A 12,207-nucleotide genomic window follows, 5' to 3' on the forward strand; every position below is an offset into this window, starting at 1 on the left:
CCGCCCCCTTTCCCCCGGTAGCCCCGCTAGTTGCAACCAACACGGCCGCGCTCTGTCCTGGGGGCTCTGCAGCCACTTCGGGGTTGAGCGAGTGAAAAGAGCGGGGTTTTGTAGCGTAAATAAATCATCCCGGAGCCATGTTGGCGTTTGGAGCTTTCCCGGTGGTGCAGGGAAGGTGTTTGGGCTTTCAAATTCCGAGTCTGTTGTCATGTCAGGGAGGTAGAGGATGAAAGAGGAGCTCGGTCAGGTGGGAAAATCATCCTGCGGGGATGGTGTGGCTGGTTACATCCTATGGGAAAGGGGCGGCAGCTTTTCCCTGGGCTTTAAAACTTTATGCAGAGTTTTTCCAAAATCTGTAAGTGATCAGGTGGGGGGAAATTGATACTGAGGCTTGAACAGCTCAACTAGAAAAATGAGCTTGTTTGGATGTAAAAACCTACATATCTATAAACAGCCAAAGTCACTCGCCGCAAGAAAATAATGATTTTCATAGCGGCAAGCAGGGAATGACACACGAGTTGGTGTTTGTAACTGTAGGAAAAAAAGGGTCAATGCAGGATGTGTAGGCAGGTGATGTTTACATCCAGGTGTGGCATTGGCAAGGCTGGTGCTGCGCATCTAGGTTTGGTATCCACTTTTCCTGCTTTGTAATTAAGAAGCCGATAATGGAAAACGGCAGAGGATGTAGAAAAGTTGTAAAGGGATCAGAGGTCCAGAAGCAGAGCCTTGCAGCCCGTGGCCGGAGCTGGGCTTGGTTAGAGCACTGTAACGTGGGCTGTGGTTTTGTTATGCTGTGCGGGGCTTTGAAGGACCTGCTCCGAGGACGTGGCTGCGGCGGTTTGAGGTGCTCTGGTCACTGGTTGTCGTGTAGGAAGGTCACTGAAGGCACGCGTGGCCCCGCTGGGCCGGTGCCGGGCTTGACGCCACGGCCGCGGTCGCTGCAGAGGGTTGGAGAAACGACACCGGCCCGGGGCCGAGCGCCCGCCCTGGGTTCAGGCTTCTGCTTTCTGCCATGTCGTTGGCACCTTCCGCTTGAGCGAGTTTAAGCTTTGACAACTTAAAATAGCTTAGCAGACCTGAGTGGGGGACTGATCTGGGTGGGGGAGGAAAAAATTAAAAAGAAGTCACTCTTCAGCTGGGTAAGTCCCTCCAGCCACGCAGTGTGCAGCTGTAGAACAGCCGGGCCGGGGCGGAGGCGGGAGGTGAGGACCGAGGGGACGCTGGAGTCCCGGGGCCAACTTCTCTGTCCCTGCGGGAAGAGAAGTGACAGTGCTGGAGCAGCTCCTCGGCAAAGGCACAGGGGACTGAGCAGGTGGAAGCCAAGGACAGCCAGATACAGATCAGACACGAGAGAGGCCCTTTAGAAAAGAGAAACGGCAGCTCCACAGTCCCGGGGCTGGCTGGGCAGCCTGCCAGGGCCCGTGTCCCTGCCGCCTGCTGCTGCGGCGGCCCCGCTGCCACCAGATCAGCACAGCTCTGCTCTTGGGCCGGCCAGAGAACTCATCCAGGTTCCTTTTTATTTTTTCCGGATTATTTTTAACCTGGGCAGCTCCCCGATCTGGTTTCCAGCCTAGGTCACAAGGTTTTCCCACACGGTTGAGGAACGGTGCTCCGTGTCACAGGAGTGACTTCGAGGGGCAGGAACTGCAGAAATGCTCTAGTGGTACTTTGAACCACACTTTGGGAAGCATTAAACAGTGGGACAGACTGTCAAAGCAGGTTTCAGACTCTATCCCAGGGACTTTTTGTGAAGCCTGAGAGCTTTTTTTGTACCATGTACCACCTCAGACATACTTCATTGTTTTCTGTGGCCAGAATCTCTTAGATAGTGTACAGTATGAGCTCTCCTAGCTTGAATTTGCACAAACCTGATGGCTGGAGTAATGAAATATTTCATATAAATTGGCAGCCAGGGGGAATCCAGCTCACAGGTGGATTGTATTTTTTGCCAGCTCTTTGTTACCCGCACCAGCTTCTTAACCTCTGCAGAACTGTGGCAGAGGAAGATTCATCCGGTGAGGGGAGTTTTCTGTAACCGACTTATCTGAGATTTCTAGAGCTGCATAGGCTAGACATATTTTTTCCAGGACTAGCACAGAACTTTCTAAGATAACCAGGTTTCCCAGTGCAGGTACAAGCACTGTGAGGTACAAGATGTTCTCCGAACGCGTGTAGGTGGAGCATTTCGACACAGCGGTGGCTCTTTCTCTCTGGTGGCTACAGGCTTCGAGTGAACAGGGAGCACATTGGAAATGTTCTTTGTGGAAATGTGACTAAGAAAACTAATCGAGTTTTTGGAAAAATGTAAATATCTAGGTCGTGCAGAGGGTTTTCTAGCCAAGCACGAATTATGCTGTTAACCTTCCGTGGCTTCTGGGTTTCACTGATACTATGCAAGACCCTCATCTTGTTTTTTCTGTCTTATTCCACAGCTGTCAGTGTCCTAGGATGTGCATTTAGACTTAGAAACAGACCAGATAGAGCCCTTTTTCTTGCTAGACCCTTACAGTTTTAAAGGAAAGCTGATGAAATTTTACAATCACAGAGATTACTGTATCTCATTTGTGTTTGGGTTCTTGCTCTGAAGGTGGTAGTTATGTGCCATACAATTAAAGACAGCAAATTCAAACTGTGTCTTCTTTCAGGTAGCTCTGAAACTGGTACAGATGGCTGAGCTGGTTCAGAGGGAAGGCAGCAGCTACCCAGCGCAAGCGGCAGAGGCTCCTGGAACGTGTGCACAGCTCTGAAGCAGGAGGTAGAGAACATTTATCTTTTCTGGCACACCTCTGGTGCAGAGGTGAAATATTCAGGGTCTCGAACACCTGCAGAGTGCTCTGAGCTGGGCTCCTGCACCCCGAGGGGTGGGAGCAGCCGTCAGGTCACGCTGGTTTGTGCCAAAGTGGCACCTCAGCAGTTCTAGTCCTTTATTGTTCTGCTCTGGCCGAGTAGATTCAGCCTGCACAAAACTGAATTCTGTTCTTGATGGACATTTCCAAACCTCATATTGACAGATTTTCTCGGAGTCATCCCATTTCCTGGTGTTTTCCATCCTGAGGGAACCATTCCTGGGATTGTGAGTGATGCTGTAGTTACAGTTCTTGTTACTTCAGCTATTCATAACGTTCAGGGGTGCACTTTCTTAATGGGGGTTGGTTAGTTCCCTCGTAGTTGCACATCCTGCCCACAACTGGCACTCGTGTTGATGTGCAGGCAGGAAGTTCCTCCCTCTGAAGCAATCATGGAGTGAGAAAGAGCTTGAGGGTTTGATGCTATTTTAAGAAGAGTTTCTCAGGCAGCTAAATTCAGTGCAAGAGATCTTTTCTGAGGTGTTTAGTTCAGCTAACCATTTACCAGTTTAGGTGGTGGTAGAACCGTGTAAAAATGCAGTATTTTACCACCGGGACAAACACAACTCAAGAACAGCCTGCTAAGAGAGATTAATGGAGATTTTCAGCAGCGTGAAAGCCAGCAGAGCGTACAGGAGGTATGTTTTGTTGAACAGAAAATAGTCTGAACTTCCATTTATCAATGGATGAGAGTGTAAAAGGAGGAAAAAAAAAAAAAAAAAGATAAAAATTGCTCATTACTGTAGAAAACTTAATAATCCAGAGAAGCAGAATCTGCCCCACAGTAGAAAAGTGAAAATGCTGTGACTAATCACACCCTGAAGAGAAGCAGCGTCTGTTGCCTTCCTGAAAAAGGTGCAGCGCTGCCGATAAGGGCAGGTTTTCCTCCTCAGCCCCGCTGACCCATGTGTGGTAACTCAGACTGGTTTGCTGGGAGACGGCCTTGCTCGTGCACCAGGTTGGTGGCAGAGTGGATGAAAAAATAGAAGAGAACCTTAGTTTTGCTGAGAAGCTCTAGAAGGGAATTTTGTGTGAGCAAAGATCAAGAGCAAGAGAGAATAGACTGTGAAGAACGTGAAGAAAGGCGATGAGGAGAGATCCACAAAACCCACGGGGAAAGGTGAGGTATTTAGAGCTACAAAGAGACTCCTACCCGCAATATTTCAGGAGAAAATGCATGTAACGGGTAACACTGGCTCTTAATAGTTACAAAAACGTAATTCAGAAAAAGTTTAACAGGATTTTGTTCAGATAACAGGGGTTAAGGGAGAAAAGAACAAAACACATTCTGGAGCTGGGAGTTGCCCACGTCCGTGAACACGCATCTTCACGTGTTTATAACCCTTGCTGAACGCTCACACGTCTTTGTGTGCACGGGTGAAAGATGCAGCGTCGTAACCCCAACCCTTGTGTGCTTGCAGGTGAAGATGTTTTGCTGCTGAAGCAGTTTGCTCACAGAGGGTTCCAACAGAAAACGGCACCAGGACAACATCACGGCAAGACGCCTGCAGGCTCGAGTTCTGCTTGACATGGCCATGTTCTACTAGACCTGCCATGACGGCATTTTTTCCCAGTGTTCCCAACTGGATTCAAGATGCAAAGCAGGAGGAGGAAGAGACAGGCTGGAAATTAGTCCCCAGACCGAGAGGTGAAGAGACTGAAAGTCAGGGAAAATGCCAATGTGAAATATCGGAGACTTCCTTCACTAACGTGGACAAGCTGAGAACTCACACACTTTCTCACACTGAGCAGAAACCCTACAACTGCCCTCAGCTGCACTGTGGCAAAGCCTTTGCTTCTAAGTACAAGCTCTATAGGTAGGTAACTGCTGAGTGCTGCTGCCAGAAGAGGGGGAAAACCCCTCCCTCATGTTTTTTTTTGCTTGAATTTCTGAGAAGGTGGAGGAGGGGAAATGCCCCCGTTACCTTGAAAAGCAGTCGAGTCCCAGACGTTACCATACTTGGCATCTCTCTAAGCACCTTCCAGAGAACCTCAGATAATGCTTTATCTCCAGACAGCCTCAGATAGTACTTTATCCTGAGCTCTAGCTGTTTTGTGTTTTACTGAGGAGGAAATCGAAGCAGAAAGTGAAGTTCACAGATTAAAAACCAAAATGAAAACCAAGAACAGCATTCGCATTTCATAAACTCTAACTTTAATCACAGGAATATTTCTGTGGCAGCTGTTGTTCTGAGCATGAATAAGTAGAGTTCCTGTTTATGTACTGAAATGCAGCGTAGAATAATTAAACTGATCGGTAGGAACTTGAAACTAGATGAACCACAGTGCCAGAGAGTGTAAGACACCAGGGTGAAATCAGTCCACGGTGGCTGTCAGCAGACACTGCCCCAGCCTGCTGCCTCCCGACGAAGCGACGCCGTCTCGCCAGCAGATGAGCGGTTTTTGTCAGAAACTGCCAAGGTTTTCTTTGTCATTTCCCCGCTGACAGCCTCAGCAGAGAGAACAGGAGCTGAGCGGCGGACTAAAGTATTCCTGTGTGGAGGTGGTGGGTGCTGGGGAGGGCACTGCCGAGCCGGGCTCCGTACCTGGGGTCGGTGTCAGGGCAGCACCTCCCGTGGCGGCGAGATCCCCTCTGGGGGTTTTGTGGCGTGAAACGTAGAACACAAGGAAAATACTGAAAAAGTAGCGTGTGTTCTCTTAGGGGTTGGCCGCCGGTCTATAACGTTCCTGCTTTTCTCCCAAAAGGCACATGGCCACGCACTCTGCTCAGAAGCCTCACCAGTGTATGTACTGCGAGAAGATGTTCCACCGCAAGGATCACCTTCGCAACCACCTCCAGACCCACGACCCCAACAAGGAGGCCCTGCACTGTCCGGAGTGTGGCAAGAACTACAACACGAAACTGGGCTTCAGGCGCCACCTGGCCATGCACGCGGCTGCCAGCGGGGATCTCAGCTGCAAGGTGTGTCTGCAGACCTTCGAGAGCACCCAAGTGCTGCTGGAGCACCTCAAAGCTCATTCTCGACGGGCTTCTGGTGGGGCGAAGGAGAAGAAACACCCGTGTGACCACTGCGACAGGCGCTTCTACACCCGCAAGGACGTGCGGAGGCACTTGGTGGTGCACACGGGGCGGAAGGACTTCTTGTGCCAGTACTGCGCGCAGAGGTTTGGGCGGAAAGATCATCTGACCAGGCACATGAAGAAAAGCCACTCCCAGGAACTGCTGAAGATTAAGACGGAGCCGGTTGACATGCTGGGTCTCCTAAGCTGCAGCTCGTCTGTGGCAGTGAAGGAAGAGCTGAGTCCCGTCCTGTGTATGGCATCCAGAGACATGATAGGTGGTAAGAGCTTCCCTGGCGTGTTGCCGGTGGGCATGTACAGCACACATCTCCAAACCATGCCAAGCTCAGGGATGCCCCACTCTTTAGTTCCTAATTCTCTTCCCATGGGAATGAGCTATCCTCTGGAGTCTTCTTCTCCCATCTCCTCCCCACCACAACCTCCTCCAAAGTATCAGCTTGGATCTACCTCATATTTGCCTGAGAAACTACCCAAAGTAGAGGTGGACAGCTTTCTGTCAGACTTCCCTGGCAGCCTGTCTCTCTCGTCTGGTGAGCCTCAGTCCTCTTCGCCCCAGCCACCCCCCCTGGATGAGCCTTTGCTTCCCAAGAGCCCTGCTAACCTTTCAGAGGCTCTCTGTGCTGCTAACATGGACTTTTCTCATCTTCTTGGCTTCCTCCCTCTAAACCTTCCTCCTTGCAATCCACCCGTATCGTCGGGGGGATTGGTCATGGGCTACTCGCAGGGGGAGACGCAGCCACTGCTTACCACTTTGCAACATCAACCTCAAGAATCTCCTGGAGCTGGGGCCTCGCTGAACTTTGGGCCCCTTCATTCATTGCCCCCTGTCTTCACCTCCAGCTTGAGCACAACCACACTGCCACGTTTCCACCAGGCATTCCAATAAGCTGAAAATAGCACTGGAGAGCAGATCTTTTGGTCACCCTTTTGTGGAGAGCCTTAAAAACGCACAACTCTTCCTTCCCTTTGGGGTGCGAAAGCTTTGCAAAGCTGTTTCAGACAGGAGGTTTCTGATCTCTGGAGGGAGCACTTGTAGACTGGAACAGCAGATACCCCTGTGCAAGTCCCAGTCCTGTACAGCAAAAAGATTTCAGCTAATAGACTGGATATATTTTATCTAATTTTTAATCTGTGAATCAGGAGCCGCGCTTAGCACTGACCTTCCCTGAGATCCTGGAGCTATGTTCCTCTTGGGGAAGGGACTGTCCCTGAGAAGGAGTTGAGACTCTTTCATCTTGGGCTAAACTTTTGAAGAGTCCAGCTTCCATTTCATGTTATCACACTGCAATTCTGGCAGAACAGCCAACACCTCCACATGGAGAAGGAGGAGAAGTCAGGATATCCGCTCTGTATGAAGCCAACAGGGGGGAGGCTGTCCTTCCCCACTACCTCTCATCCCAGCACCTAACAGCTTCCTCCACCGAATGCAGCTTACTCCACATCAGTGTTAAGCCACGAGACTGTTTACATAACGAATTCAGAGATGTCACCTCAGTCTTCTTTGCGGAGCCGTTAGGTTAAACTCATTACAGTGAACATTGTTTACACAACGCAAATCTGTTTCCGCCATGATGAAAGTAGGAGGCACCAGAATACACTGGGTTTATGTCTGGTGTAGCTAGAACACTGTTTACACAATGAAGTCAGGTTGCACTGATTTCTCTTCACTTGTCATGTTCTTCCCCCATGGGGAAATACACTGCTTGGACCACTTCAGCCTCTGCCACTGTCGGCAGCAGCTTCCCGCATCTTCTCTCTGGCTCTCCACGCGGCGGGGGCACGGAGCAGCTCTCCAGGCTTGGCTTGTTTTGTGGTGAATGGATGGATGGATGGATGGAGCCCCGTTTGTTTTAAACATCCCCCGCCCCGAGGCAAACAGGTCGTGCACCTAGTCTGGAAACCAAAGCATGAGGAAAGGCCAGGCTGGAGACAGGCTGCAGGCCCCGCTCCGGAGGTTGCCTTGAGATGAGGAGCAGAGTACGAGGTTCGAGGGGTTTTTACCACAACAGTCCGGTGAGATCAGTGCCCTTTTGGCTTATCCATGCAGCAGTCTCGAGAGAGATATTTACCTCAGTCCTGGGGTGATACCATCCAGGGATTGGGCGGAAAAATTGGCCCCGGCTTCACGTACACTGTCGGTGTATCGGAAGCATTTTCCCCAACACTAAAGTTCTAACAGACGCTGAGGGTTTGGGCCTGCAGTCACCCTTCCACTCAGGATTTGGTTCCACCGGCCTTTTTGTTCTCGAGCCTTGCCTCCTGGAGTTCCAGCCCTGGTCCAGCAAGGGCCTCCTGCCCCACCTCTTCAGTTCTTCCACGGCCTGTCTCCCCGTTGGGGGCAGAAGGGTCATGCTGGGGGGTGGCCGCCAGCTCCTGATGTCCTTTAGCGCCTGGGTCGTCTCCTGCTCCCTGGTCCTGGGACTTGCCCCGCAGATGGTAACGGGCGGCGGGCGGTCTTGCTGGCCGTCGGTGCGCCTCGGTGAATACAGACACCCAGGGCCTCATAGCTCAGCGTGGAGCGGGCCGGTATCAACCAGGAAATCTGTCAATATTGTTCTCCGTAAATCTAGGAAATGCGAAATCTACCTCTACTCTGTTATCTCAGCTCCGTCAGCGAAGCCAGACGCTGTCCTCCCTCCTCTCCCCACAGTGCACCCACTGCCGTCAGCGCAGGCTGCTCTGCTGAGCCGTGGTCCCGGCGCGCGGCGGCCCTGCCTCCTTTGTTCATAGGCTTGTCCCCCTTTCCGTTTTACTCGAGAATTTTATTTTTAATTTAGCTTAGTAATTCTTCCCAGAATGACTGTTTAGTGATCCATTGATTTTCCAAAAACATAGATCAGTTGTTTTAGGTTAGCCAGCAATGCTGCAAATAATACTTTTGTATCAAAATGTAATATAAGATTTATTTACCTCAGCAATATCCTGTGGCAATGATCTCCCCGAGTTAAATGCAGTACTTCCTTTTCTCCACTGTAAAATGTTGCCTTTGGAAGTTCAACGAGTGCCTTCTTGTTCTCTAACATAGAAAAGGTAAATAGGGCATTTCAGCTAGTCTTCTGTTTACCGTCACTGAATACCTCAGGCCTGTCTTCTATTGCTTTCCTCTTCGCAAATTAAAGTTTCACACTGTTATCAATTTTATGCAAGCCTTATCCCTGTCTTCAGTTGAGAGGATTTTTTTTTTTTTTTGAGAAATAAATGGTCGGAGCTGATCTCTTACTGCATGCGAGGATTATCAGGTTTGTGCAGTGCCATCACACACCTCCTCCTGTTTCGGAACGTTCAGCCTTCCCGCTTTTTGCCTGCATTGTACTCTGAACAGATGTCATCACTGGAATTCCTTTAGCAGCAGTAGCTAAACTTAGAGCCAGGCATCTTTTTTTCCTACCAGTAGTCTGTCAAAGAATAAATGGAATTCATTTTGCTATGATTTGCACGTGTGATTTGCTTTCCACAGCTCTTCCAACAAGCAGAATCGCAATAACCTGTGGCGATGAGAGGAGAGCCTGACCCAGCGCCGGGAGCTGTCCCGAGGCGCCACGCTGGAGCCCAGGCCGGGTGTTTGCGCTGCAGAATGGGCTCAAACCTCCCATTCCACAGCAGTTTATAACCTGCGGGTTTTCTGTCAGCCCATCTAAAACTTAACAAGGCTACTTCCGTGCGAAATACAAAGTATGGCGTTCACAAAACAAATTGTTTCCTGAAGCGAGCGAACGACTGTCAGCTGTTCATAAGAAAAAAAAGACTTTGAGCATCTAAGCTGCACCCCTGGGCAGTCTGAGTTAGCTGGGGAGTACCGGGCTGTTACGAGACTTGGTGGAAGTCACCTGAGACGAGCTCCTGCCGACGCGCCTGCAGGTAAAACAGCCTTGAACTTGCCGCCTGGCGAGGAGATTGCTGCAGCAGGGCCTGGCAAACCTTCCGGCGTGTGGGCAGGACCGTGGGGTGAGGGAGCGGCAGCCACGACACTAGCTAGGTGATGGAAAAACAAAGTTTCATCCCAGAAAGGGTTTGGTTTGGTTTTTGTTGTTTGTTTTTTGTTTTTTAAGTCAAGGTTAGGGATTTTCGAATCAATGTGCTACTTTCTCTCCCGAGTTCGTTATTAACGTCGGGAATGGAGCCTGTGAGGGAGGATGGTGGATGTGAAACGGACCCACAGCACCGGTGCCCGAGCGTGACGTCACCCACGGGGCAGCTTTGGCCGTCGCCGAGGTACGGGAGAGTGCTCTGAGTCAGCCGGGACATGGACACGTGCAGCCACCCGGGGAGGCACAAAATACGGATGGAAGGGAGGAATTTCTGAAGCAGTAGTTTTGCAGAGGCTGGGTGAATACAGGCGAGGGGGTTCGGCTGGGCTGCACCCCGCGGAGATCTGAGACAGAGCGCCAGCTGCACGGAAGCGGGAGAGCTCGGAGGGTGAGCCTGTCGGAACCGGTGGAAGTCACCTGGGACAAACCTTGAGCCAGGAGAAGCCTCACGCTGGCCCCACCGAGGCCTTTGAAGGCCCAAATGAAGGATTTCGTGTCTCGCTCCAGGCACAGCTGTGTCGGCACGGTGGCGTCGGGCTGGGCCCGAGAGGAGCAACTACAGTCGGTGGCTGGTCAGGAGGGTTTAGTTAAGGAATATTCTAAAGCGTGGGGGGTGTTCAGTGGGAACAGTGCGGAGAACTAAGACACACAATGTGGAGCTCAGGTCTGTGAAAGGGCGGGACGGGCGTGCCTGCCCTTACCCCTCACACCCGGCCTCTCCGCAGGGCGAGGACGTAACGGCCCACTGGGAACCAGAATGATTCCAGCTGGCTTTTTAGAAAATACACAAGATGAGCCATTTCGTGGCAGCGGAGGGTTAACTCACCTCGTCAGTCCTTCCCAGGCTCACAATTCCGGAGCTGTGTGAAAATCTGGAGATCTTTCTTTCTCCCCGTGGGATTATGGCTCCCTCAGAATCCGTTTGCGTGAAGGCACAACACATTCGCTTGCGTCTGCTTCCACTGGCTCGTTGTCGGAGCACCCACGGGCCCTCTCACAATAGTGCCTGCTCTTTCGCCTCAGCCTTGAAAAATGTTGTCACTTCAATGGGAATCCCTTTTTTCCCCTCTGGTAGATTGAGGATTTCAGTACTTTTGTTGGGAGCTCAGCTCTTTGTTCTTTAATTCCTTCCTTGCTGACAGGTGAATAGCAGCTGCTTGGAAGATTTCCTGCAGTTCACTGAAAAATCCCCATTTCCTTTCTCTACCATTGCATCACCTTTTGCTATCGGGAAAGAATAGCCCTGCAGAGGCATTTTCTACTGCCTACAATTAAATTTTTGACAAAGAAATCTTCAAAGATGCTCTCCCCATCACCCTACCTTCTTGCTTATCCTCTCTAATCCCGGTTACTCAGGCTCACTGAATTCTCCCTCGGGTGCCTATTTTTAGTTAATTGCCTGCCCAAGCCTTGCAGATATTCTGCCACCAGAGCGAGGCGGATGAATGGCTCGAACAGAACCACTTCATAAAAACTTTACGGGTTTCCATCTTCAGCCAAAATCTGCTTCTCATTCATAACCTATTTCTTGTATTTGTCCCAGTTCTCAGAGGTGGGAGTCGCCCTCTGAAGCTCTGATGATGGTCCTGCCCGCTCGGAGCAGGCCCTTGGGTTGTGCTGGGCCAGGACTGGGTCACCCCGGACTCTTTTCTCTCGTGCCACCCAGCCCGGCCCCGCTCACCCTTTCTGTGCCCGTTTCCCCAGACGGGCCCCGCAGCAGCACGACCCTCCCCTGCAGAGCTGCTCAGGGAAAGGCGCTGCCGCCCCGACCCACCTCCCTTCCAGGGCTGCCACGTCCCGTCCCCCCAGCACATCTCCGTGGGCTCCTCCCTGGTCACTGCACACCCCATGGGGCTCCCCCCGCGCTGCCCCCCCACCCCTGATGTCCTTGTTTCATCCTGCTGCATAACCAGGGTCCTGCAGGAATCCCCCCCACGTATTTCAGCCCTTCCAAGCGCTCGCCCCCACGTTACGCCACAAAGCGCTGGAACGGGCCGAGCAAAACCAGGTGGTAATCAGAGAGCGCTGCCCCGTAGGGAGAGCACGTTCTGCTGCTGACAGGCCCGTACCAGGGACTCGCCTCGCCCGCCCGTCTGTCAGGAGCACATTTTACTCCTTACGTGCACAGGCGAGCGCGTGGGGGGGGGACTGAAGCGTTTTCCTCGCTGCAGTGGCGGCAGCGCAGCGCCCGCGAGGACGCGGGAGGTGGAGGCGGCCGCAGATCGCAGCGACAGGGAGGGTCAAAGGCATCGCAAAAGGTAGAGAGCAGGGAACATGCAACCCGTTTTTTT

At 51.7% G+C, this 12,207-nt stretch overlaps 1 protein-coding gene across 1 annotated transcript; it reads left to right on the top strand.

The window, feature by feature from the left end:
• The first annotated feature begins 1,205 nt into the window (after positions 1–1,205).
• Positions 1,206–7,050, top strand: PLAGL2 (PLAG1 like zinc finger 2). The gene is made up of 3 exons (XM_026862370.1): positions 1,206–2,755; positions 4,268–4,663; positions 5,553–7,050. Exons 2-3 carry the CDS (start codon positions 4,401–4,403, stop codon positions 6,772–6,774), a joined length of 1,485 nt encoding a protein of 494 aa, XP_026718171.1. The 5' UTR covers positions 1,206–2,755; positions 4,268–4,400; the 3' UTR covers positions 6,775–7,050.
• Positions 7,051–12,207: the final 5,157 nt, after the last annotated feature.

The sequence above is a fragment of the Athene cunicularia genome, assembly GCF_003259725.1.
Source record: "Athene cunicularia isolate RWA chromosome 20 unlocalized genomic scaffold, athCun1 chr20_part2, whole genome shotgun sequence".
NCBI lineage: Eukaryota > Metazoa > Chordata > Aves > Strigiformes > Strigidae > Athene > Athene cunicularia.

Coding starts and splice junctions, on each gene's coding strand:
- PLAGL2 (XM_026862370.1), top strand. CDS start 4,401: ATGACGGCATTTTTTCCCAGTGTTCCCAACTGGATTCAAGATGCAAAG. Junction 4,664..5,552: donor TCTAAGTACAAGCTCTATAG/GTAGGTAACTGC, acceptor TTCTCCCAAAAG/GCACATGGCCACGCACTCTG.